Raw genomic sequence first — 23609 nt, 5'->3', positions numbered from 1 at the left:
CTTCAAATTAGGAAGGGTAGGGAAGAAAAAGGAGACAAATAAGAACTATGCAGGTCAACACTAATAGGAAATAAACCTTCAAACTCCTAATGCTGAATGGCATTTTGAACACCTTAAAACCAGAAGAGAAACACAGTTATCCTCTCAAAACAAAAGCTTTACTAGTCTGTAATAGATACTAAAGTTTAATAATGCATGATTATAGGCACATCTGTTTAAAATGCCTAAAAACACCCTAGTATTGAAACATACTAAGTTTGTTTTATGTTTCCTCAAAGTTCTGTAAATTCCTAATCATTTTTCAGAAAAACAGTACTTTAACAAATTTCATTTTGACAAGCCAGAAATTATAGCACTTTTCTCGTTGTGAATAAATCACAACATAAATGCTGTCTTGTCCCACTTACCAGTCTTTATCTCAATTTTTCAGTCATCTGGTTTTGCTACAGTACTAGGATAGAGCCCTAGAAATGGAAAACTCTAATATCCGTAAGGAGTCCTCAGTGGCAAATGAACTTGGCAATTTCCAAAAGACTATATGCTAAGTAATCACTAATGCTGCCTATAGGCCTTAATTCCACAGTCAATTTTAACTTGCTTAATGCTTCTTAAAATTAGTGAAGCTTTGCTGAACAAAACAAACTACAAAAACGTTTCTATAAACTGAATTTCAAAAATTATCGGATTTTCAAATCAATCATTAAAAGTATTTTTAGGATTAATAAATAAAACTTTTAACTTCTGTGTTTAAACACAGAATAATACACACAGCATTAACAATTTGAGGGTTTCTTTCCTGGAATACACTTTTCATTAGGGAACACCTATAAAATAACATCTTGAAAACTGGGGAAAAAGTTTAAACCTTAATTTCCAGCCCTTTAATTACCAAAAAGCCGCTTACCGTGGTATCTGAAGCCTCAGACTGCACATCTATGTTTAGCGATGTGCTCTCAGCTACAGAACCAGATCCCACAGCTGAATCTATAGTCCGAACATCCTCCTCCTCATTTTCTCTAGCCTGAAATATTTTAGTGGTATAAATCATACAACTATTAAAATGGGCAATAAAATGTTATAATGGATGGCACGATTTTTTGAAAATATGTTAACTCCTCTAGGGTGGCATCAGAATGTCATCAGTATATATATACTGAGATACTACAAAAATAACTCCATATATTATTTTAAAAGTCTAATACTTACAAGGATTTTTTTAAGAAATCTCATATATGACTTCTCTTGTTCTTTAAGGTGATCTATTAGATGAGTAAGGCGCTCAACATTAGCAGACCTCTCATTTTTCTCCACAAGATCTTCCCGCATGGAACTAGCTTTAGTAATATAATCACGAATTTGAACAAGCCTGCTTACAATCTGCAGGAGAAATATTAAAAAAAAAAAAAGTACACAATATATACAACTGAGCATAATTAGTTCAATAGTAACAGTTTTACAAATTTTTATATCGAAGATAAATAAAGATAATTGGATTATTGTGAGAATTAATACTTGCAAAAAAATCTAAATCCAACTTAGATTTTCATCAAAATACAACTGGTAATGCTAACAACTCCAATCATTGTCAATTTAAAAATAAACTTTAAAATCTTAATTTACAGTATCAGAAAAATTTTACTTCTAGAACTGCACACCAAACTACTTTTTATATAAGTTTTCCTAATGTTTACATACTGTTATAAATTAATTAAATGTATTACAACAAATACTTTTGCAACTACTTTTCAAAAGAACTATACTGTCATTTTTAAAAATTCTTACAAAAATCAATTAATCACTTTGCTTCCAATCCCCCTTTACTAAAAACTGGCAATATGGTATTTCACAAATAAGCAGAAGTCTTAATTAACCTGAATATGCCATTTCTAAAATTATTTTGGATAAACGGAAATTTATTCTATTTTAAGTAAATCTGGTAGATTAACAAAAGGGGTCAAGGAGGTACTTTAATTCCACCTAACTAAAATTGCTGTGTGCATAACTTAATATAATTTTTAAAATCTTAATGTTCATATTTTGAGGTTTATGAAAAAAATGAGCAAGAAAAAGAAATGTATATTACCTGACTGCTCTCCATCGCAGGCTCTCCCCTCCCATCTTCTTCAGAGACCTGACAGTTTTGCAAGAGATCATTACTTAAAGCAGAAGCAAGTAACTCTTTACACTGTGCTGATCCAATCATTTCTCTCTTTGGGGGACTTGTAGATGCATCTTTGCTCTTGTTAGTATTAATCTGCATAGGCAAAAAGTTGAAGGGCTTTCGGTTTTCACTAAGCTGACGTTTGTTGTTAGCAGCTGTTGCTCTACCTTGAGAATCACTTCCAATGCTTCTCTATATATGAAAAAGAAATTAAATGACACAAACATTAACCTTATGACAAAATTTTGTTTTAATCCCAATGTTCTTAGTTTCACCATCAGATACTGATTTCAGGAGATGTGCACAAACAGCTTTGTAGTAAGATCTCAAAGAGCTCTGGCTCTATAACAGTCTGTTACTAAAATATGAAAATTTGATTAGCATTTTCTAGACCTCAATTTGTTGAGGCAATTCAACTGATGAATATGAACAAGATTAGTCTAAATGAAGTACAGCTTGAGTATCCTTATCCAAAATACTTAGGACAAGAAGTGTTATTTCACTTTTTTTCAAATTTTAGAACACATGTATAAACATGAGATATGTCCTGGGAAAGGGACCCAAGTTTAAACATGAACTTCATTTATATTTCATATGTACCTTATACACATAGTCTGAAGGTAATTTTACACAGGTTTTTTTTTTTTTTCTTTCTTTCTGAGACGGAGTCTTTCTCTGTTGCCCAGGCTGGAGTCCAGTGGCACCATCTCGGCTCACTGCTACCTCCGCCTCCCAGGTTCAAGTGATTCTTCTGCCTCAGCCTCCCAAGTGGCTGGGACTACAGGCACATACCACCACACCTGGCTAATGTTTTTGGTATTTTTTTTAGTAGAGAGAAGGTTTCACCATGTTAGCCAGCATGGTCTCAATCTTCCGACCTCGGAATCCCCCGACCTCGGCCTCCCAAAGTGCTGGGATTACAGGCGTGAGCCACCACATCCGGCCAATTTTATACAATATTTTTAATAATTTTGCTGCGTGGTGGCTCACGCCTGTAATCCCAGCACTTTGGGAGGCTGAGGCGGGCGGATCACAAGGTCAGGAGTTCAAGATGAGCCTGGCCAAGATGGTGAAACCTCATCTCTACGAAAAATACAAAAATTAGCCAGGTGCGGTAGCAGGCGCCTATGATCCCAGCTACTCAGGAGGCTGAGACAGGAGAATCGCTTGGACCTGAGAGGCAGAAGTTGCAGTGAGCCGAGACTGCCCCACTGCACTCTAGCCTGGGCAAGAGAGCAAGACTCCGTCTCAAAAAAATAATAATAATTGATGAACAAAAGTTCATCAAACAAAGTTTTAACTGCGTTTTCACTATAGTTCGTCACATGATACCAGGTGTGAAATTTTCTACTCATGTTGGCACTAAAAGAGTTTTGGATTTTGGAGCATTTCAGATTTTCATAACAAGAATGCTCAACGTGTTCTAGAACCATGAATCACATTTTAACTCACATTGCTTTCTGCTACTTGCTTATATCATTTTTATAGGCTTTGAAACCAATGAATCAATGTAAATTATTAAAGATGTGTCTACATGAAGAACTGTCCAGCTCAGTGCCTGACATACAGTTAAGTGTTCAGTAAAAAATAGATAGATATTAATGATCCATGATCATCACCAACATAGTATCAGACTTGGATCTACCTTTCTACATTTTTGGAAATGTGTATATTTCTATAACATACAGGTCTGAAAGTAAAATATTTGTCAAGAGTTTATTATTTCAACTTGCTTTTAGATACAAACTTTATTTTGGTGATTACAATTACAAAATAGTTTCATTCTAAACTTGAGGTAACCCAGTATATCCCACACTTAGCCAATGATAAATATACTAAACTGGAACTTTCCATTACTTAATACCAATTTTATTCAGTTACTAAAATGCTAAATTTAGTTTCATAGTAAAATCACTTTAGTCATATAACATAGTAATCAAGTCCAGAAATAGTTATCTTCAGCAAATTTAGAAATGAGACTTCATTTCCCTCTAAAGAACACAGGACTATCCCCTGTGATTAAAATTCTGTCCATAGGCACAGAAACTTAAAAAAAAAAATTACATAAACAGCTCAATTTTTTATTCCTAAGACAAATTATTTAATCCATTTCAAGTATTTCTCACAGTAATTAACTTGATTTTTAACAATAATTCACAAACCTGATCTAAATCACTGAAGTTTATCCGCTGTTTCAGTTTCTCTAATTCTGCCTGCTCTGGGACAGACATCTGAGTCATGTATCTACTGTGTGGAAACGTATGTGGCATCTTTGTTCTTCGCCTTCCAACTCCTGGTGATGACTCCGGAGAAATATCATTAGTTACTCTTTTATCACTTTCTACACCAAACTTTTTCTTGTTCTTTTCTGATGATCTATTTGCCTTCTTCTGTTGGCCACCCCAATCCTTTAAAAAAGTAAAAGTAAAAGTTAACCTGGCCTCCATCAAACCAGGAAAATAATTTGGCATAATTAAAAAGTTTTGGTCAGTATTAAAACGAAAAATGATAAAAAAATTTTTGACATAGACTTATACTCCTAGAGACAATTATTTACTTCCATTAACCCATTTTTTCCCTCATTACATCTACCCTAATTTTATAGGCCATCCTTCAGAAAACAGACTACTTATCATAGATCACTAACACACACAAATCCTCAAATGCTAACCCCAAAATCAATCTGAATATTTCCAAGAGGATTTTTTTTAAATTATTATTTTCTATCTATAAACAGAATAGTGAAATAAATTAGATACCTTTATTGACCTCCTCCTATAAAGTAAATATGTATCATAAAAAGATCTGAAATCAAGTCGACCTGGGTTCTAAAAATTATTACTGTTTTCTGAGAAAACTCTCCACTGTGTGACCCTAGGCTATTTATTTCACTTTCCATAGTCTCAGTTTCCTAATTTCTAAAATAGTGTCACCTACAACATAGGATTAAAAATAATTAGTACCTAGCATTTAGTAAGCAATAAATACAGCTATTATTATTTTCATAGGTAAAAATGTACATGATAATATCTAATATGGAATTATAAAAAGTACTTGTAAAGTGAAAAACATTTTTTATTAGTTATACCCACATAACCTAATTCATTCAACAAAAAGGTCTATAAATTCCCACTTTATCCAACTGGAAGACTCTTTTAGTTACTACTATAGTAAATCACTTGGGATATTTTCCTGATTTTAACAAAAGCCCCTTCTTTAAAAACTGTCCTTCCACCCAATCTATGAGTGTGAGTGGACGGTCCTGCCAACCTGTTATACTACTTACCTCACCCCACCCTGGCCATGGAAGACTAAAAAAAGAAACACATATCTAATCCAAATTAGGATAATCATGCTTTAAAATTTCAAATTGGAACTAAGAGATAACTAGTCAGTACATAATTGCACCCATAACTAAAAACTTTAGAACGATGGGACAGCCACAGTATACCACAGGGACCAGAGGAGAGAAAATTGGTCTGTGAAAAGAAAGTAGTGTTAGACAGATGCACTCAGAAGCAGAGTAAGGGTGGTGAAAATGTAATTCTTGACAACTTTCCAATTCCTTTTTATAATCCCTTTCTAAAACCTAGCTGCATTCCTTTAACGTGGTTTCCATAAAAAACACTTGTACATCTTTATATAATAGTAAATCTGCTTTTTGGCTTAAAAGCTAACTCAATTTTATTTCTGTTTCCTGCAGCTAAAACGTCCTCAATTAATATAATAAACAGCCCAGGGTCCCTTAATATCTTGGCCAGCAAGTGTTTACAAAGAGCTTCAGTAAGTGAAATTTGGTCAGGGGAAAACTGCATTAAATTTAACATTAATAGCCAACAACACACCATGAAGAGTAAGATACTATACCATATTGTTGAGCCTGTCATCAACACTCTCATTGCTCCAGTTTGGCAAATCCTGGTCGTTCATGCCATCTTCAAAAGGACCTCCTCCTGTGGCCATACTGGCTTTAACAATTAACTCTCTGCAAAACAAGTAAGAGCTGAGCTTTTTAACACATAAAAACAAACTAAATTTTAAAATCATGCCATGAAATTCAGCAATACAGTTTTGAAGCACTGATTTTATGAACGAAAAAGAGGCACTGTCAACCACATTACAGACATACTGATTTAGCTGCAATAGGCGTGTTATGATTAACATGAGTTAGGTAGCTGGAATGATAGAGAAGGGGAAAACCTCTGAATATACCCTATAAGCACGAGTCTGCATGCCTGAAGATTACTTACTTCATTCAACACAGTCCCAAAAGGTAGAACAGTAATGTAGGAAAAATGTCATAAACAGAACCAGAACTTCTCTCAGGAAAGAAACTATCTCTGTTCTGACAATGGACTTGGAATGAAGGTGATATTCTGAACATGGGTATTAGTTGTGTGCCAAAGATTCAAAAAGGAGAGGATTGCTCTGCAAGAAACAAGAAAGTTTTGGTTTTAACAGGAAGGAGGGTACAGTAACAAGATGATGATAAGGTAGGCAAAGAGACGCAGGACTAGGGTCAAAAAATCCAAAAGTACAGGAGCCAGAAGACATTTTAAGAACGGTGATGCTCACTACCCTACTTTCATTTCTATTAGTGCTTTCTCTATCTTGGTAAAGACTACCAAACTCAAATCCTCTCCTATAAAAATGGTGTTATTGCTTGCACACGTGAAAATCAAGAAAGGGAATGAATTTCATACCTGGGTCAAAGAGATGAGAACAGAAGCAGCAATGGTGGAAAAAGAGGTTCAAAAGCAAAGATAACCATCAGAAAACAAGATTTCTGCATAATCTTGTGGAAGACTTAGGATTTCCACTAGCTGCGGGATTGTACAGGTTGGAGAGGTGCTAGTTCAAAGAGGAGAGGTTGAGATAATCTTATCTAAAATTCAAGGGGCAGGAAAAGCCATTAAACTACAAACAAATCACTGACGTTCAAAAGAGACAGTTTGGCCAAGGTCATTCAGCTAAAAACGGCAACAAAAAAAAAATCATAGGCTGGGCACAGTGATTCATGCCTGTACCACTGGCACTTTGAGGGGCCGAGGCGGGTGGCGGTGGCGGGGGGGGGGGGGTGGCGGAATCACTTGAGGTCAGGAGTTCAAGGCCAGCCTGGCAAACATGATAAAACCCCATCTCAACTAAAAATACAAAATTAGCTGGGTATGGTGGCAGGCACCTGTACTCCCAGCTACTCCGGAGGTGGCAGGCACCTGTAGTCCCAGCTACTCCAGAGGCTGAAGTAGGAGAATCACTTAAACCAGGGAAGCGGTTGCAATGAGCCGAGATTGCGCCACTGCACTCCAGCCTGGGTGATAAGAACGAAACTCCATCTCAACAATATAAAATAAAAATTAATCATAAATAAATAATAATGATACAAATCCAAGTTTGGCTTTAATTCTAAGATTCTAGCCCATCCCATTCACTAAGCAAAAATATCAAAAGGATGATCAGCCCTGAAAAAGATTTATCCCACAGATGTTTTAATGCTAGACTATCTGTTAGGATAACATATTTACAAATTATATAGCAAGTTAAATTTTATCTCAAAATAAAAATGAAAAAATTCAACAAAATATTTTTAAAATCTTAAAAATCACAAATACGCTGACCCTATCTCGGTTATATTCTATTGCTTGTGTTTTTTATGAGCATATATTACTTTCATAATTCTTTAGAGTTGAAAAGAAGTATTTGTTAAACCAATAGTAAACATTAAGCTTAAAATAACACATGAAGGACATCCCTAATAAAGACCAAAGTAAGAATTCACATAACAGTTACTTAGCATTCTTTCAGAAATTCTATTAAACAGAAATATATGAAACAGAATATTAATATTGAAAAGAGGAAAGGTGGTATTCTTAAAGAATATGTATTTTTTTAAAAATCTACAGAACTTCAAATATCACCAATACCACTTAGAAAACATAATGGGGAAAAAAGATGCCACTTATGTTAGTGACAAATATATAAAGTATCTAGGAATAATAATTTGGCTCAATGTCAAGAAGCACTATTAAACTCTATAAAACAGTATGGGAGAAAAAAATTTGAAGAAATAGAAAAACTATCTTCCATGATGGGAAACTAAATATTACAACCAACCATGTTTTCTAAAGGTATATAGGCTTAATGTAATTTCGATTAAAATCCCCCTGGGATTCTTTTTAGAACTTGACAAAATGATTCTAAAATTTATCTGGTAGAATAAATAAGACAGAAAAAAAATTTACTAGCCGTAAAATAAAAGCAAGAATGGCAATAGAGGTCAGGAGGTTAGAAAGCTAATCCAAGTTAGCTGTCTATATGGTCTCAACAATGTTGTCTATATAGTTAAATTAGTACTAGCTCAGGAAAAAAATCCTCAAATACACCTAATCAGAAAAATGCAGTAAGAAAAATTAGTAACAGCTAACACAATTTATTTTGCTTACTATATGCAAAGCATCATGCTAAAATATTTTATGCCCATTATGTCATTTAACCCTCACAACAATTCTATGATGTAGGAGTGAACAACTGACAGAACAATTTGCTAACAGATTTGAAAAAGATACCTTTAGAGCTTTAACAGTCTTTCTTAAGTGGTATTCTTCACCTCAATCACAAAAGAAAGAAAAAATGGTTTGAGTCACTACTTTCTCAATTCTTCCAAGGATGGTACATATCCAGTGCCATCAAACCCAGACACACAGAAAAAAAGTTAATTCACAGTAAACAACAGATGCCTTAGGGCATCGAAGCTTAATTCTCTCCCAGCTGAGAAAGGCTGCTTTGTATCATACTATCAAAACAGTTATAGATTAAAAACAGAATTTCAAAACTCAAGCAAGATTTTAAAAAGATAAGAAAATAGAATGGTTTTTTAAAATAGAGATCTTTCTAAATTTAGAACACAAAGAAATAAAAAATAAAAGTTCAACAAATTTTACTCACATAAAAGTAAATCCTAAGTGTGCTCAGAATAGTAAATGAGAAATTGGGAGAAAAAAAATCTGAAAGAAATATAAAGTTAGTTAATACGTTTATTATATAGAGAATTTGTTTGAAAAAACAAAACTGGAAAACATAAGCAAAACAAGTAGTTTGCAAAAGAAAACAACACGAATATATAAAGTCCAGCTGCAAATTAAAAGAAGAAACTATTAATTTGCTAACTTTCATATAAATTACATATTATCCAATCAGGGAAAATGAAATTCTCAGACACTATATTGAGAATGTAAACTAGTATAACATATCTGGAAAGTATTTTGGCAATACTGTATCAAGAACTAAAACTGAGTTTTTAATGCAGTAATTCTACCTTTCCATATGTAATCTAAGAAAACAACCTTAAATATGATGGAAAGAACTATAATGAAGTTGTGTATTATGCTATAATTGTGATAAACTGAAAAATAATACTGAAAGTCAAATGACAAAATCAATGCTATTAGGCAAACTGTCCTACACCTGCTGGGTAGAATACTAAGTACCCTTCAAAATATGTAATTATGAAGACTGGGCAATATAACCGGTCTTTATCATGAAAAAAGTCATATAAAAAAGAAAAAAGCAGCATGAAAAATTACATATAGAACAAAAGCTAAGAAACTTTATTAAAATGCTTTCACAAAAGCAATTATTGGTTACAGGGTAGGCAGGGTAGGCAGGGTAGGCACTGGTGATTTTTCTTCTTTTTTCTGCCTCAGATATTTTCAGGAATAGTTTACATAATTTTTTATACTATAAATATATTTTAAAACTTTACAAAATAATTAGGCCAGGCGCGGTGGCTCACACCTGTATTCTCAGCACTTTGGCAGGCCAAGGTGGGCGGATCACCAGAGGTCTGGAGTTCCAGACCAGCCTGGCCAACATGGTGAAACCTCGTCTCTACTAAAAATACAAAAAAGTTAACTGGATGTAGTGGCGAGCGCCTGTAATCGCAGCTACTAGGAAGGCTGACGCAGGGGAATCGCCTGAACCCGGGAGACAGAAGTTGCAGTAAGCAGACATCATGCCATTGCGCTCCAGCCAGGGCAACAAGAGAGAGACACAGTCTCAAAACAAAAAAAATTAATACCCATAGAGGTATGTCCAGTGAACTGAAATGATTCATTTAAACATTTTGCAACTACTGTTTTCTACATATACCAAGATAATTTGTAATATTGAATAATACAGACATGCAATAGAAGTGATGCCATAGTTAAAAGTACTAAAAGCAACTGTTTTGAAACATAAATTGGAAGGATAAATTAAGATATTTAAGTCAAAATTATTAAATATCATTTTTATCTTAAAAGCAAATGTTAGCTATACTTCCTATCAATAGAATAATAAAGTAATAGTAAAGTAAGATAAATGTATTAAGAATATATCCGGGCCAAGGCAGGCGGATCATGAGGTCAGGAGTTCGAGACCAGCCTGGCCAACATAGTGAAACCCCATCTCTACTAAAAATACAAAAATTAGCCGGGCATGATGGCACGCGCCTGTAGTCCCAGCTACATGGGAGGCCGAGGCAGGAAAATCACTTGAACCCGGGAGGTGGAGGCTGTGGAGCCAAGATTGCACCAATGCACTCCAGTCTGGGCAACAGGGCAAGATTCTTTCTCAAAAATAAAAATTAAAAAAAAGAAAGTATCTGGAGAAAGAATGTTTTACATTCTATTTTCATATTACAATAAATTCCCCCTAAAATGCAGACCTTGTTCCAAAGACCTATTTATAGGCTAATGACTTTGAACACTACTAAAAAAAGTTTCTAAAAAAAAACTGTAGACTAGGCCAGGCACAGTGGCTCACGCCCGTAATCCCAACACTTTGGGAGGTCAAGGTGGGCAGATCACGAGGTCAAGAGATCGAGACCATACTGGCCAACATGGTGAAACCCTGTCTCTACTAAAAAAAAAAATACAAAAATTAGCTGGGCGTGGTGGCGCACACCTGTAGTTCCAGCTACTTGGGAGGCTGAGGCAGAAGAATTGCTTGAACCCGGGAGGCAGGGGTTGCAGTGAGCCAAGATCGTGCCACTGCACTCCAGCAAAAAAAAAAGAAAAAAGAAAGAAAAAAACTGTAGACTTTAATTAGTTTGAGAAAAATAGATAATTTTTTCAATATTTTTAAAAAGACAATTTACTAAATAGTCTCATCTATTAAGTTGGTAAAATAAACAATTTCATCCAGTTACACACTTTGATTGCCATAAGGGGTACAATACTTTATAACTTAATAATGATACCAAATGTGTTTAAAAGGCACAATATTAGTATGTCTTTAAAAAGTAAAACTATTAGTATGAAGCTAAATAATTGCATGTGGATCAATTATTAACATATTAACATTCATAACATTTCCCCAAAATAGCAAATATTTCCCTTGTAAGAGGTAATGGCATGTTATTTCTCTCTTCTTCATGCCAACCTCTTTAACCACCTCAATGTCACCATTAAAAATACAGGATCTTGGAGGAAGATCCAAGATGGCCTGTTAGGAGCAGCTCAGGATTGCAGCTCCCAATGAAAGCGCAGAGGGTGAGTGGACGCCGCATTTCCAGACGGATTTTTATTGCCCACAGACCAGGAGATTCCCAGGCGGAGGAGCCCCACGGGTCGCCAGGGCGGCTGTTTTGGCCAGCGCGGCTGTTTTGCCAGCACCCCGGCGCAATGGTTCCCAGTGCAGAGTAAACGGGACTGGGTCCCCACTTAGCCAGCAAGGGGAGCTCCGGAAATCTCCGGGAAGGCAGAGTCACTCATTTATCTGATTTAAAAAAAAAAAAAGGGGGGGGGACTGAAACAGGGAGCCAGGCCAGGAGATTCCCGGGCAAAAAAGCGCCACGAATCTCAGAGCCGCTGTTTCAGCCGGCACAGTGGGTCGCCGCATGGGAAACCACACAGATCCCGGCGCCTTTTCAACAGGCGACCAGAACTCCTGGGAGAGAGCCAAACTTTCAACTAAAAAACAAAAGGCTCTGAGGTAGGGAGGCAGGTGATCAGGCCCAGCTGGTCCCACCCCCACAAAAACAAAAGCAAAAACAAAAAAAACAGCAATTGGAAACACTCTGGGTTGAGAGTTTCACAGCAAGCACAGCTGAACCCGGGACAGTCCAGCTCTGCGGGGGAGGGGCGTCTGCCATTACTGAGGCACTCCACCACCACTGAGGCAGCCTGCCGTTGCCGAGGCAACCTGCCATTACAGAGAGAGTCCATCATTACAGAGGCAGGCCACCATTGCCGAGGCAGTTCTAACTACACCCATATAAACAGGACTGCAGGGAAGTTCACACGGCAGCTGGCCGGAGCCCACAGCAGCTTAGCGAAGCCTCTGCAGGCAGACAGTAACTAGGCTGCCTCCTTGCTGGGCAGGGCAGCCCTGAAGAAAAAAAAAAGGCAGCAGCACAGCAGAAACTCATAAATAAAGCCCTAACTCCCCGGGACAGAACACCTGGGAAAAAAAGGGGTTTATGAGTTCTGCTGCAGCAGACTTAAACATACCTGCCCAGCAGCTCTGAATGAACAATGGAGCTCACAGCTCAGCACTTGAGCTACTATAAAGGACAGACTGTCTCCTCAAGCAGCTCCCTGACCACCATATATCCAAAGAGTCACCTCATAAAGGAGAGCTCAGACTGACATTTGGCAGGTATCCTTCGGGACAAAGCAGAAGAAGAAACTGGTTGCAACCTTTACTGTTCTGCAGCTGCTGCAAGTGATCCCCAGGCAAGCAGGGCCTGGAGTGGACCTCAGCAGTCCTACAGCTGAGGGGCCAGACTGTTAGAAGGAAAACTAAGAAACAGAAATAACTTCATCACCAACAAACAGGACGTCCACTCAGAGACTCAATCAGAAAGTCAGCAACTACAAAGACGACGGGTGGATAAATCCACAAAGATGGGAAGAAACCAGCGCAAAAAGGATGAAAGCACCCAAAACCAGAACATCTCTCCTCCTACAAGGGATCACAACTCCTCACCAGCAAGAGAACAAGACTTGTTGGAGAATGAGTGTGATGAAATGACAGAATCAGGCTTCAGAAGGTGAGTAATAAGAAACTTCCGGAGAGATCCAAGATGGCTGATTACTAGCAGCTCGGGTTCATGGTTCCCAGTGAAAGCGCAGAGAACGAGAGGACGCCACACTTTCGGACGAATATTTGTTGCTCATGGACCAGGAGATTCCCAGCAGAGGAGCCCCACGGGTCGCCAGGGCGACTCTTGTGGCCGGCGCGGCGGTTTTGCTGGCGCCTTAGTGCGCCAGTTCTTGGTGCAGAGTCCAGAGATTCCCGGGCAGAAAAGCACCATCAATCTTAACACCGCTGTTTTGGCCGGCGCAGTGGATTGCTCAGATTTCGGCGCTAGGAATCAACAAGTTGGACTTCTGCTCAGAGACCTAGTTAGAAAGTCGGTATTACGAGGACGACAGACGGATAAATATATAATGAAGGGAAGAAACCAGCGTAAAAAGGCAGAGAATACTCAAAATCAGAATGCTTCTCCCTCTACAGGGAATCGCAATTCCTCATCAGTAACGGAACAAGGCTTAATAGATTACGAGTGTGTTCCAATAACAGAAGCAGGTTTCAAAATGTGGGTGATAAGAAACTTCTGTGAATTAAAAGAACTTGTTCTAACCCAATGCAAAGAAACGAAGAACGCTGAAAAAAGGTTGGACGAAATGTCAACGAGAATGGACAATTTAGAGAAGAATATAAGTGAATTGATGGAGCTGAAAAACACAACACGAGAACTTCGCGAAGCATGCACAAGTTTAAACAGTCGAATTGATCAAGCAGAAGAAAGGACATCAGAAGTCGAGAACCAGCTCAGTGAAATGAAACGAGAAGACAAGATTGGAGAAAAAAGGATGAAAAGGAATGAGCAACGTCTCCAGGAAATATGGGACTATGTGAAAAGACCTAATTTACGTTTGATAGGTGTACCTGAATGTGACGAAGAGAAGGAATCCAAGTTGGAAAATACTCTTCAGGATATCATTCAGGAAAACTTTCCCAACCTGGCAAGGCAGGGTAATATTCAACTCCAGGTAATACAGAGAACACCACAAAGATATTCTTCAAGAAGACCAACCCCAAGGCACATAATTGCCAGATTTATTAGGGTTGAAATGAAGGAGAAAATACTAAGGGCAGCCAGAGAGAAAGGTCAGGTTACCCATAAAGGGAAACCTATCAGACTTACAGCAGATCTCTCAGCAGAAACCCTACAAGCCAGAAAAGAGTGGGGACCAATATTTAATATCCTTAAAGAAAAGAACTTTCAACCCAGAATTTCATATCCAGCCAAACTAAGCTTTATAATCGAAGGAAAAATTAAATCTTTTGAGAACAAACAAGTACTTAGAGACTTCACCACCACCAGGCCTGCTTTACAAGAGCTTCTGAAAGAAGTACTATACATATAAAGGAACAACCAATATCAGCCTTTCCAAAAATATATCAAAAAGAAAAGAGCATTCACACAATGAAAAATTTACACTAACTAATGGGCAAAACAGCCGGCTAGCATCAAAATGGCAGTATCAAATTCACACATAACAATATTAACCCTAAACGTAAATGAACTAAATGCACCAATCAAAAGACACAGACTGGCAAATTGGATAAAAAGCCAAAACCCATCAGTGTGCTGTATGCAGGAAACCCATCTCACATGCAAGGATACACAAAGGCTCAAAATAAAGGGATGGAGGAAGATTTACCAAGCAAATGGAGAGCAAAAAAAAAGCAGGAGTTGCAATTCTCATCTCTGATAAAATAGACTTTAAAGCAACAAAGATCAAAAGAGACAAAGAAGGACATTACATAATGGTAAAAGGATCAATGCAACAAGAAGAGCTAACGATCCTAAATATATATGCACCTAATACAGGAGCACCCAGATACATAAGACAAGTTCTTAATGACTTACAAAGAGACTTAGACTTCCACACAATAATAGTGGGAGACTTTAACACCCCATTGTCAATATTAGACAGATCAATGAGAAAGAAAATTAACAAGGATATCCAGGACTTGAACTCAGACCTGGACCGAGCAAACCTAATAGACGTTTACAGAACTCTCCACCCCAAATTCACAGAATATACATTCTTCTCAGCACCACATCACACCTACTCTAAAATTGACCACATAATTGGAAGTAAATCACTCCTCAGCAAATGCAAAAGAACAGAAACCATAACAAACAGTCTCTCAGACCACAGTGCAATCAAGTTAGAACTCAGAACTCAGAAACCAACCCAGAACTGCACAGCTTCATGGAAACCGAACAACTGGCTCTTGAATGTTGACTGGATAAACAATGAAATGAAGGCAGAAATAAAGACGTTCTTGGAAACCAAAGAGAACGAACACATAACATACCAGAATCTCTGGGACACATTTAAAGCAGTCTCTAGAGGAAAATATATAGCAATAAGTGCCCACATGAAAAGAAAGGAGAGATCTAAAATTGACACTCTATTGTCAAAATTGAAAGAGTTAGAGGAGCAAGATCAAAAAAACTTTTTCTATTCTAGAAATAGAAATAGCATTTGACCCAGCAATCCCATTACTGGGTATATACCCAAAGGATTATAAATTGTTCTATTATAAGGACACATGCACACAAATGTTCACTGCAGCACAGTTTACAATAGCAAAGACCTGGAACCAACCCAAATGCCCATCGATGATAGACTGGACAGGGAAAATGTGGCACATATACACCATGGAATATTATGCAGCCATCAAAAACGATGAGTTCGCATCCTTTGTAGGGACATGGATGAACCTGGAAACCATCATTCTCAGCAAACTGACACAAGAACAGAAAATCAAACACTGCATGTTCTCACTCATAGGCAGGTGTTGAACAATGAGAACACATGGACACAGGGAGGGGAGCACTATACACTGGGGTCTGTTGGGGGGAAATAGGGGAGGGACAGTGGGGGGTGGGGAGTTGGGGAGAGATAGCATGGGGAGAAACGCCACATATAGGTGAAGGGGAGGAAGGCAGCAAATCATACTGCCACGTATGCACCTCCTATGCAACAATCTTGCATGTTCTTCACATGTACCCCAAAACCTAAAATGCAAAAAAAAAAAAAAAAAATACAGGATCTTGGCTGGGCATGGTGGCGCACATCTGTAATCCCAGCACTTTGAGAGGCCAAGGCAGGTGGATCACGAGGTCAAGAAATCGAGACCATCTTGGCCGACATTGTGAAACCTTGTCCCTACTAAAAATACAAAAAAATAAGCTAGGCATTGTGGTGCACAACTGTAGTCCCACCTACTCGGGAGGCTGAGAAAGGAAAGTCGGTTTAACCCAGGAGCAGAGGTTGTAGTGAGCCGGTATCACACCACTGCACTCCAGCCTGGGCAACAGAGCGTGAGTGACTCTGTCTCAAAGGAAAAAAAAACCAGGATCTCAGCCTTCTAAATTTTATTCTGTAAACACACTAATATAAACTATTATTTAGAAGTACAGAAAGACTTCCAGTAACAAAAAGACTAAGGATGTACAGAATACCAATTCAAGTAAGACTTCTGTGACAGAAGCAAAAGAACTTGGCAACTACAGTAGTTCCCCATATCTGTAGTTTTGTGTTACAGATATGGTTACCTATAGTCAACCATGGTCAGAAAACAGGTGAGTACAGTACAATACGGTATTTTGAGAGATAGAGACCACATTCTTGTAACTTGTAATACAGTATATTGTTATGACTGTTCTAACTTATTAGTTATTACTGTTAATCTTACTGTGCCTAATTTATGAATTAAACTTTATCACAGTTATGTACATACAGGAAAAAAACATACACATAGAGTTTGGTACTATCCACAGTTTCAAGTATGCACTGGGGGTCTCTGGAAGGCATCCCACACAGAAAAGCGGGGACTACTCTATTATGATGTGGGCAATAAGGAAGTGAAGGAGTTAAAAGATAAACCCTAGGTTGCTAGGAACTGGGTATGTGACACACAGCTGATTAGAAAAGAAACAAGTTTTATTTTTGAGAGAGGATGATGATGAGTTCAAGTTTTAGAAATGCTGAGTTTGAAATGCCTACAGAACACACAATTAAACTGTCTAGTTGACAAATAGTCATCTCGAGAGAAGGGAGGGAGGGAGGGAGGGAGGGAAAGAAATCTGGGCAGGAGAGTCATCCATTCAAAAAGTGGGACAGAGGACTCAGGGAGAAGATAAAGAGTAAGAAAAAGCCAGATTTTAAATACACTGATATTAAATCAACAGAGGAAATGGACACACTAATACACTAATAAGGTACAGAAACATAGGAGGGAAACCAGGAGAGCCTGCCAAAAGGAGAAAGTATATCAAGGAGAATGTGATAAGAAACCAGTTACCTTGCCAGATAAGAGAAGTACTGAGAAGTATTCTCTTGGATTTAGCAACAAAGTTACTGTTGACATTAGGGAGAAATTTCAGCAGAGGTGGTAAGGGTCAATTTCAGGAATGGAATGTATTATTGCAAGGGGGAGAAATAAAGGAAGTCATTAGCTAAACTTTTAAGGAAATCAGCCTACGATGAGAAGCAAGCAGAGACTGCCATACAGAAAGTTTTACTAAAATGGAAGGATCTTGAGTATGTTTAAAATTTGTTGGTAAAGAGGGAGATACTAAAAATGCAGAAGAGAAAAGAGATAAGCAAATAGCATGTGGGTCTGAGAAAGTGGGGGCCATTGGGATTCAGAGCAAAAGACAAACGATTAGCTTTAGACAGTAAGAGGAACACCTCTTTTATTGAAAAAATAAGAAAGGATGGAGCTGGATGGAGGCTGGTTAGCAGATGTGGTGGTAGGAAACCGAAGGCGTTCCTAAGTGTTGTGAAGTTGGAAGGACTGCACTTTAAATGTGAGAGTGAGATGGTAGTGTCTGTGAGATCTCAGAAAAGTAGGGAATGGAATTTTTTTCCAGTAGTGCTCATAAGCCTCAATATGAACACTCCACTGAATCCATCCAAGGTTGAAATTTCGCCAGGCAAGTTTAACAGAAAGACAGTAAGACAAGAAAGTTGAAGCTGTTAGGAAACCATTGGTAGAAGTGATTGTTGACAGCAGTATGGGCAGCTGAATTGGATAAAAATAAAATCCTTCTACTTTAAACACACACTTCTACTCATACTATGCCTTACTAACCAGGTTGCAACTATTATTTTCAAGTTTCATTCAGCTGTTTTTGACAGCCGTAGTGGGCTTATCTTTCTTACAAAGACACAAAAATGAAAATATACTAGGGCAATTTAAGCTACTTTCAATGACTAATATATTTGTTTAAGAAAATCCTGTTAGGCCAGGTGCTGTGGCTCATGCCTATAATCCCAGCATTTTGGGAGGCTGAGGCGGGAGGATCACGAGGCCAGGAGTTCAAGACCAGCCTGATCAACATGATGAAACCCCATCTCTACTAAAAATACAAAAATTGGCTAGGCGTGGTGGCGTTCGCCTATAATCCCAATTATTCAGGAGGGTGAGGCAGGAGAAACCCTTGAACCCAGGAGGCGGAGGTTGCAAGAGATCATATCTCTGCACTCCAGCGTGGGCGACAGAGACTCCATCTCAAAAATAAAGAAAATCCTGCTGCAGAATTCTTATTATAGAGAAGTATTACATATCTCTAAACAGAATATCACAGTATTAATTACCACGAAAATACCTATGACTACAGCTTACCCTTGAAATAAGAATATAACAGAAAGAAAAAATTCAAAGTAATCAAATAATCAGGACAGGTGCAGTGGCTCATGCCTGTGATCCCAGTACTTTGGGAGGCCAAGGTGGGCAGATCACTTGATTCGCCTGGCCAACATGGCAAAACTCCATCCCTACTAAAAATGGAAATATTAGCCACGCATGGTGGGACACGCCTGTAATTCCAGCTGTTCAGAAGGCTAAGGCAGGAGAATCCCTTGAACCCCAGAGGCGGGGGTTGCAGTGAGCCGAGATCGTACCACTGCACTCCTGACTGGGTGACAGAGCGAGACTGTCTCAAAAAAAAAAAAACCCAAAACCCCAAAGTAATCAGTAAAGAAAAAAATTTATTTTTTCTCAAATGGCATTACTCATAATCATCTCTGAAAATATATATCCAAGATAGTCATGTACTTTTCCTGACAGTAACTGGCACACGGTTTCACTCTCTACTTCATTCTCTGCTTTCATGACCTGAACACTTGCAATGACTTCTCTAGCACTCTGGCCTCAATTCCAATATCCGTCTCATCTCTCTTCCAATACTGAACTGATAATTTGTTCAAGATCCTGAACTTTTAAAGTTCTTCTTTCTGATCTTAAGTTTTGCATTCTACTTCTTTCACTTTATTCCTGCTGAGCCTGCTTAGCCTTCCTGAATACTACCAGCCCCTTCATCATTCTTCTCTCCCTAAATCCATCAATCCCAATTCCTTACTCAAACCCAAACCCAAGTAAGTCATTCCAAAAATGCCTTGTTAGCTAGCATCCTTCACTTCCTCACCTACTTGCCCATTCTGTCAACTCAATTCTGGATAAACCTTTTTTCTCTGCTACTGTGGTCAAACTATCAAAAAGTGGGGAAATAATTAAAAAATGGCATTGACTGTGGTCACTATTAAGGTATACTACACTCTACGTACACATAAATACTTTAAAAACATAAGTTTACTCCGTGACGTAAGGCACTTTGTCTGTTTAGCACATTGTTGTATCTCTACTACTTTCGTCATTGCATAACAGGTTGCAGGGCATCCAAATTCATAAAAAAGAAAGCATTGCTATGTATCTCCCATTGGCTTCTTAGTGGATTCTGTGGTGTCAATCTTACAGCCTTACTAGTTTCCCCAAGTCTCAAATCCACTTTCCTCCTTCAGAAACAAATGGTCAAATCTCCTATTGAAAAATCCAGGTCTTCCAATGTAAGTTAACTCAATTACCCTATATTTTTATTTCTCTTATCCATCATCTTTCTCCAATGTGCTAAAAAGAAAATTATTTTATAACTAATTTTATAATTATTTTTTATTTTACTGACGTCTCCCATACAGTAATCACTCTAGTATTAACAACCCTACTACATACATTCACATGTGACCTTTCCCCTGAGTTCCATTTTTCTTGTCCTGTTTTGTTAGTCTACCAGTTAAAAGAAAGAAACGCACTGCGAATTATAATTAAGATATACATCTACTACCTATTTGTATTTTCTCATTTCACATCCTCAGAGGAGACCTATAAAGATCTGTCTGCTTTTGAAGAAAACAAGAATACATACTGATTACTACAAAACTTTCAAAATGAACTTTCTTAAAATATTAAGAGAATTAAATTCAGATTATTTCTGAGTTTTTTTAAAGAGCAATTATTTCTAAAAAGTTTTTAACAAACTTCTAATTGTTACTTTTTAGTCATTTTTCCAAACTGTTCTTCTCAAACAATTATTTAGCTTTCCCTAGTGAACTTACATTCTACAGCACTGACTTTATTCTGCTGCTAAACACAGAATACCTTTACATCACTTGCACATGAGAATACACTATGCGCTAAAACTAATGTTTAAAGTAACTTTATACCAGGAAAGGGAGACTGAAGTACAAAAAATAATAAAGTAATTCTAGACAACTAAACTTGGGTCAAGATATAACAACTTCAAAAAGTAGAGTTCATGAACAGTCAATTAATAAGAATGCTGTAGAAGGGAACTTGAGATTAAATGGATTTGGAAAGAGATGCTAACCAGTTATAGGACAAATTAAAACGGGCTGAAAACCATTCTGTGAAGACAAATTTCAAACGGTACTGCATAAACCATTCTAGTATTTAATAACTAGGAATGGGATGGTCTTTCCTAACAAAGGTGTAAGGGCAGGCCAAAGCGGCATGCCGAAAAGCAGAGCCAACAGGGTCGTGAACCCACAATGTTTGTTTACTCAGCAGAGAGGGTCCTCAGCAATGCACTGTTATTTTGATAGCAGTCTCCACCATAAAGTCTTTTTTAACTCTGAATACACAAGGTAACAATACAGATAATGATGTCAAATTACCTGTTTAGAAACTAGTTTTTGCAGCTCAGAAACTGCTCCTTTCCTGCTCCACACTTCAAAGCTGTTTCCTGCTTAGGATTAAAAATATGTGTCACTTAAGTAAATTACTTACACCATGAAATACGGAAAAATACTACGTTTGGTCTAAAATGTGTTTAGAAAGATCAGCAGAAGGGAAAAAATATAATCAATATTTTAAATTCAAGTTACCTCAATTCTTATGGAAAATGTGATATACATAAATGCTTAAATCCTCCAAACTTCTAAAATGTTACCAAACAGCAAAGTGACATCTACTTCGTATGAGTATAACAAAGATGGTTAGTCCAATTATCCTTTAACAGTCTATGCCAAAGTTTACTACTCTGACTGATAGAGCTTCCTGTTACTCAAACTATTTAACAACCTCGCATATCCGATGATTTAAAAACGTTTGTTCATTTAAAAGCGAACTACTGTACTTCATAATATAAAATAACCTCGTCACTACATAAATACTGGGTTTACCTTCAGTTCAAAAACTATATTATACTGGTGTTCTGTGGCCTTCACCAGGAAGGTGCTAGGGAAAGAAAGGAGCAGGTGCACCCGAGGCTCTCTGCAACACCCACTCCGGTAACCAGAGAACACCAGCAGGCGGAGTCTGGAAAGCGGTTATGGGGCGGGGGTAGTAGGGGCGCCCAGAAAGCCCGCTTCTTCCAGCGCCCAAATACGAACCGTCACCCGTAGGGCACACAATACAGACCTCAATCCGGCCAAAAAAAAAAAAAAAGAAAGAAATTAGACCAGGCGAGTTCCTGAGGGGTGGGCGGCAGGATGCAAAGTTGTACGCCCAGCTTCCCTGGCGGGGCCTAATCCCCAAACGCCAGTTTCTGCAAAGCAAGCAACGTCTCCCCAACCCCACTTGGCATTTAGTCTTTCTCGCTTCTAGGCCCAATTCTAACTAGATCTGCAGGAAGGGAGGAAGAAGGGGCGAAAGGAGAGGAGTGAGGGAGTTACTCCATTAATATTCCCAGGAACGCCTCCCCGGCCCTTCGGCTCCCAGAGCACCAGAGACGGCGGAAATCCTGTAGCTCAAATCCCAACAGCAACTCTTCAGAATCGCGTCGCTCATCAGCCCTTCTGCACCCCAAACTCTAGACACCAAGAACCCCACAGAACAAAATGTGAGGAAACGTGGGGATGAGGACTATGGCCACCAAGGCCTGTTTCTCTGAGAACTCGACCCCGTGACCCTGGCACCCAAACCAGAGCCCCCCTCCGCTTACTCCGCCCGCAAGGGGCATTCCCGGAGCTACCGGGACGCAGGGCGACCTCCCCGGCAGGGCCAGCAGGAGGAACGAGGAGGCGAGAAGGGGGTCCTGCAGTCGCCAACGCGTCCCGAGGTGCTCACCCGGGATCCCGGCGGTCGGTCCTAGGGGAGGGGGTGGACTGTCCGCCTCGGGGACTGGAAATCAGAGGCAGGAAGACCTGGGAGCCTGACGAGGAGGCGTGGGCCCGCGGCCAGACCCAACAGGGTCAAGTGTCCCAGAGCCGTTACTCTCCCGCCCCTGGGGCGCGCCGCCCTCGGTTGCCAGGGGCTGGGGACGCGCAGGCATTACCTGTAGACGAAGCAGCCTCTCCCGTCAAGGGCGGAGCGGCGGTCAGCCCCCACGACCCGCCACCGGCAGCGGTCAGCCCTTGGGGACCGCAGCAGGGAGGCCCACACTTTCCCTGGCTGCCTCGGGTCCAATGGCCGCCTTTTCGACCTGAGCTACTCGGCGCCAACCGCCGCCGCCGCCGCCACCGCCATCTTAGAATCTCATTGTGGTGGGAGAAGAGGGGCGGAGGAACTGCAGAGGGGGCGACGCGCGGCGGGACGTGCGCCGTCTCCTCGGCAACGGCCGCGCGGGGGCGAGAACTCGCCCGGGCGGGAGTCGCAGTGCGATCTACGCGCTAGACTGCAGTCATGTGACCCGCCGAAGTCCGGATTTTCGCTTCTGGCTCCTTAAACCGAAAACGGACTACACGAACGAATCCCCCCGCCCAGGGACTACATATCCCAGAATGCCCACTCGACCTCGCGTTCTAAACACCTGCTCGTCACGGGTGGATGGACTACAAATCCCAGCATGCTTTTGCGCTTCCAGCGCTGATCGCGGAACGTGGGGCTCTAGGCCTGTGTGGAAGTGGATTGATCCCCCTCAGCCCGAGGAGAAAGAGCAGAGGCGGGATGCTATTTTCCGTGGGGGTGTCACCTCCGGCCCGTGCCGGAAAAAGGAGCCAAGACCAGGATCGCTCTCTGCTCCTTCCCCACCCACATCGCGGTCACGAAGAGATGGGAACAAAAGGACCATTATAATCTAGTCCAACTCCCTAATTTTACGTATGAGGGAGTTTATCCAAGGAAATTAAACAGTTTGCCA

The 23609-nt window shown here is 39.4% G+C and overlaps 1 protein-coding gene across 20 annotated transcripts in view; it reads right to left on the bottom strand.

The window, feature by feature from the left end:
* PCM1 (pericentriolar material 1) overlaps positions 1–22907 on the bottom strand; it is a 112822-nt gene extending 89915 nt beyond the window's left edge. For 7 of the 20 annotated variants that reach the window (XM_064368615.1, XM_064368617.1, XM_064368619.1 and 4 more), the window contains exons 1-9: positions 22806–22900; positions 21205–21272; positions 9107–9165; positions 6412–6589; positions 6029–6146; positions 4324–4569; positions 2084–2353; positions 1207–1377; positions 905–1021 (exon numbers count right to left, since the gene is read on the bottom strand). In XM_064368615.1, the coding sequence (XP_064224685.1) occupies positions 905–1021; positions 1207–1377; positions 2084–2353; positions 4324–4569; positions 6029–6146; positions 6412–6416 (927 nt within the window). In that variant the 5' untranslated portion in view covers positions 6417–6589; positions 9107–9165; positions 21205–21272; positions 22806–22900. Of the gene's footprint in view, positions 1–904; positions 1022–1206; positions 1378–2083; positions 2354–4323; positions 4570–6028; positions 6147–6411; positions 6590–9106; positions 9166–21204; positions 21273–22805 lie in introns of all 20 variants that reach the window. The other 13 variants (XM_064368620.1, XM_064368626.1, XM_064368628.1 and 10 more) reach the window with 9 other exon arrangements.
* Between the last annotated feature and the right edge of the window lie 702 nt (positions 22908–23609).

Source organism: Aotus nancymaae, unplaced genomic scaffold, assembly GCF_030222135.1.
Source record: "Aotus nancymaae isolate 86718 unplaced genomic scaffold, 86718_ANA_hifiasm-v0.15.2.pri h1tg000079l, whole genome shotgun sequence".
NCBI lineage: Eukaryota > Metazoa > Chordata > Mammalia > Primates > Aotidae > Aotus > Aotus nancymaae.
The sequence above is the reverse complement of the archived record's forward strand: the minus strand, read 5'-3'. Positions and strand labels throughout refer to the sequence as shown.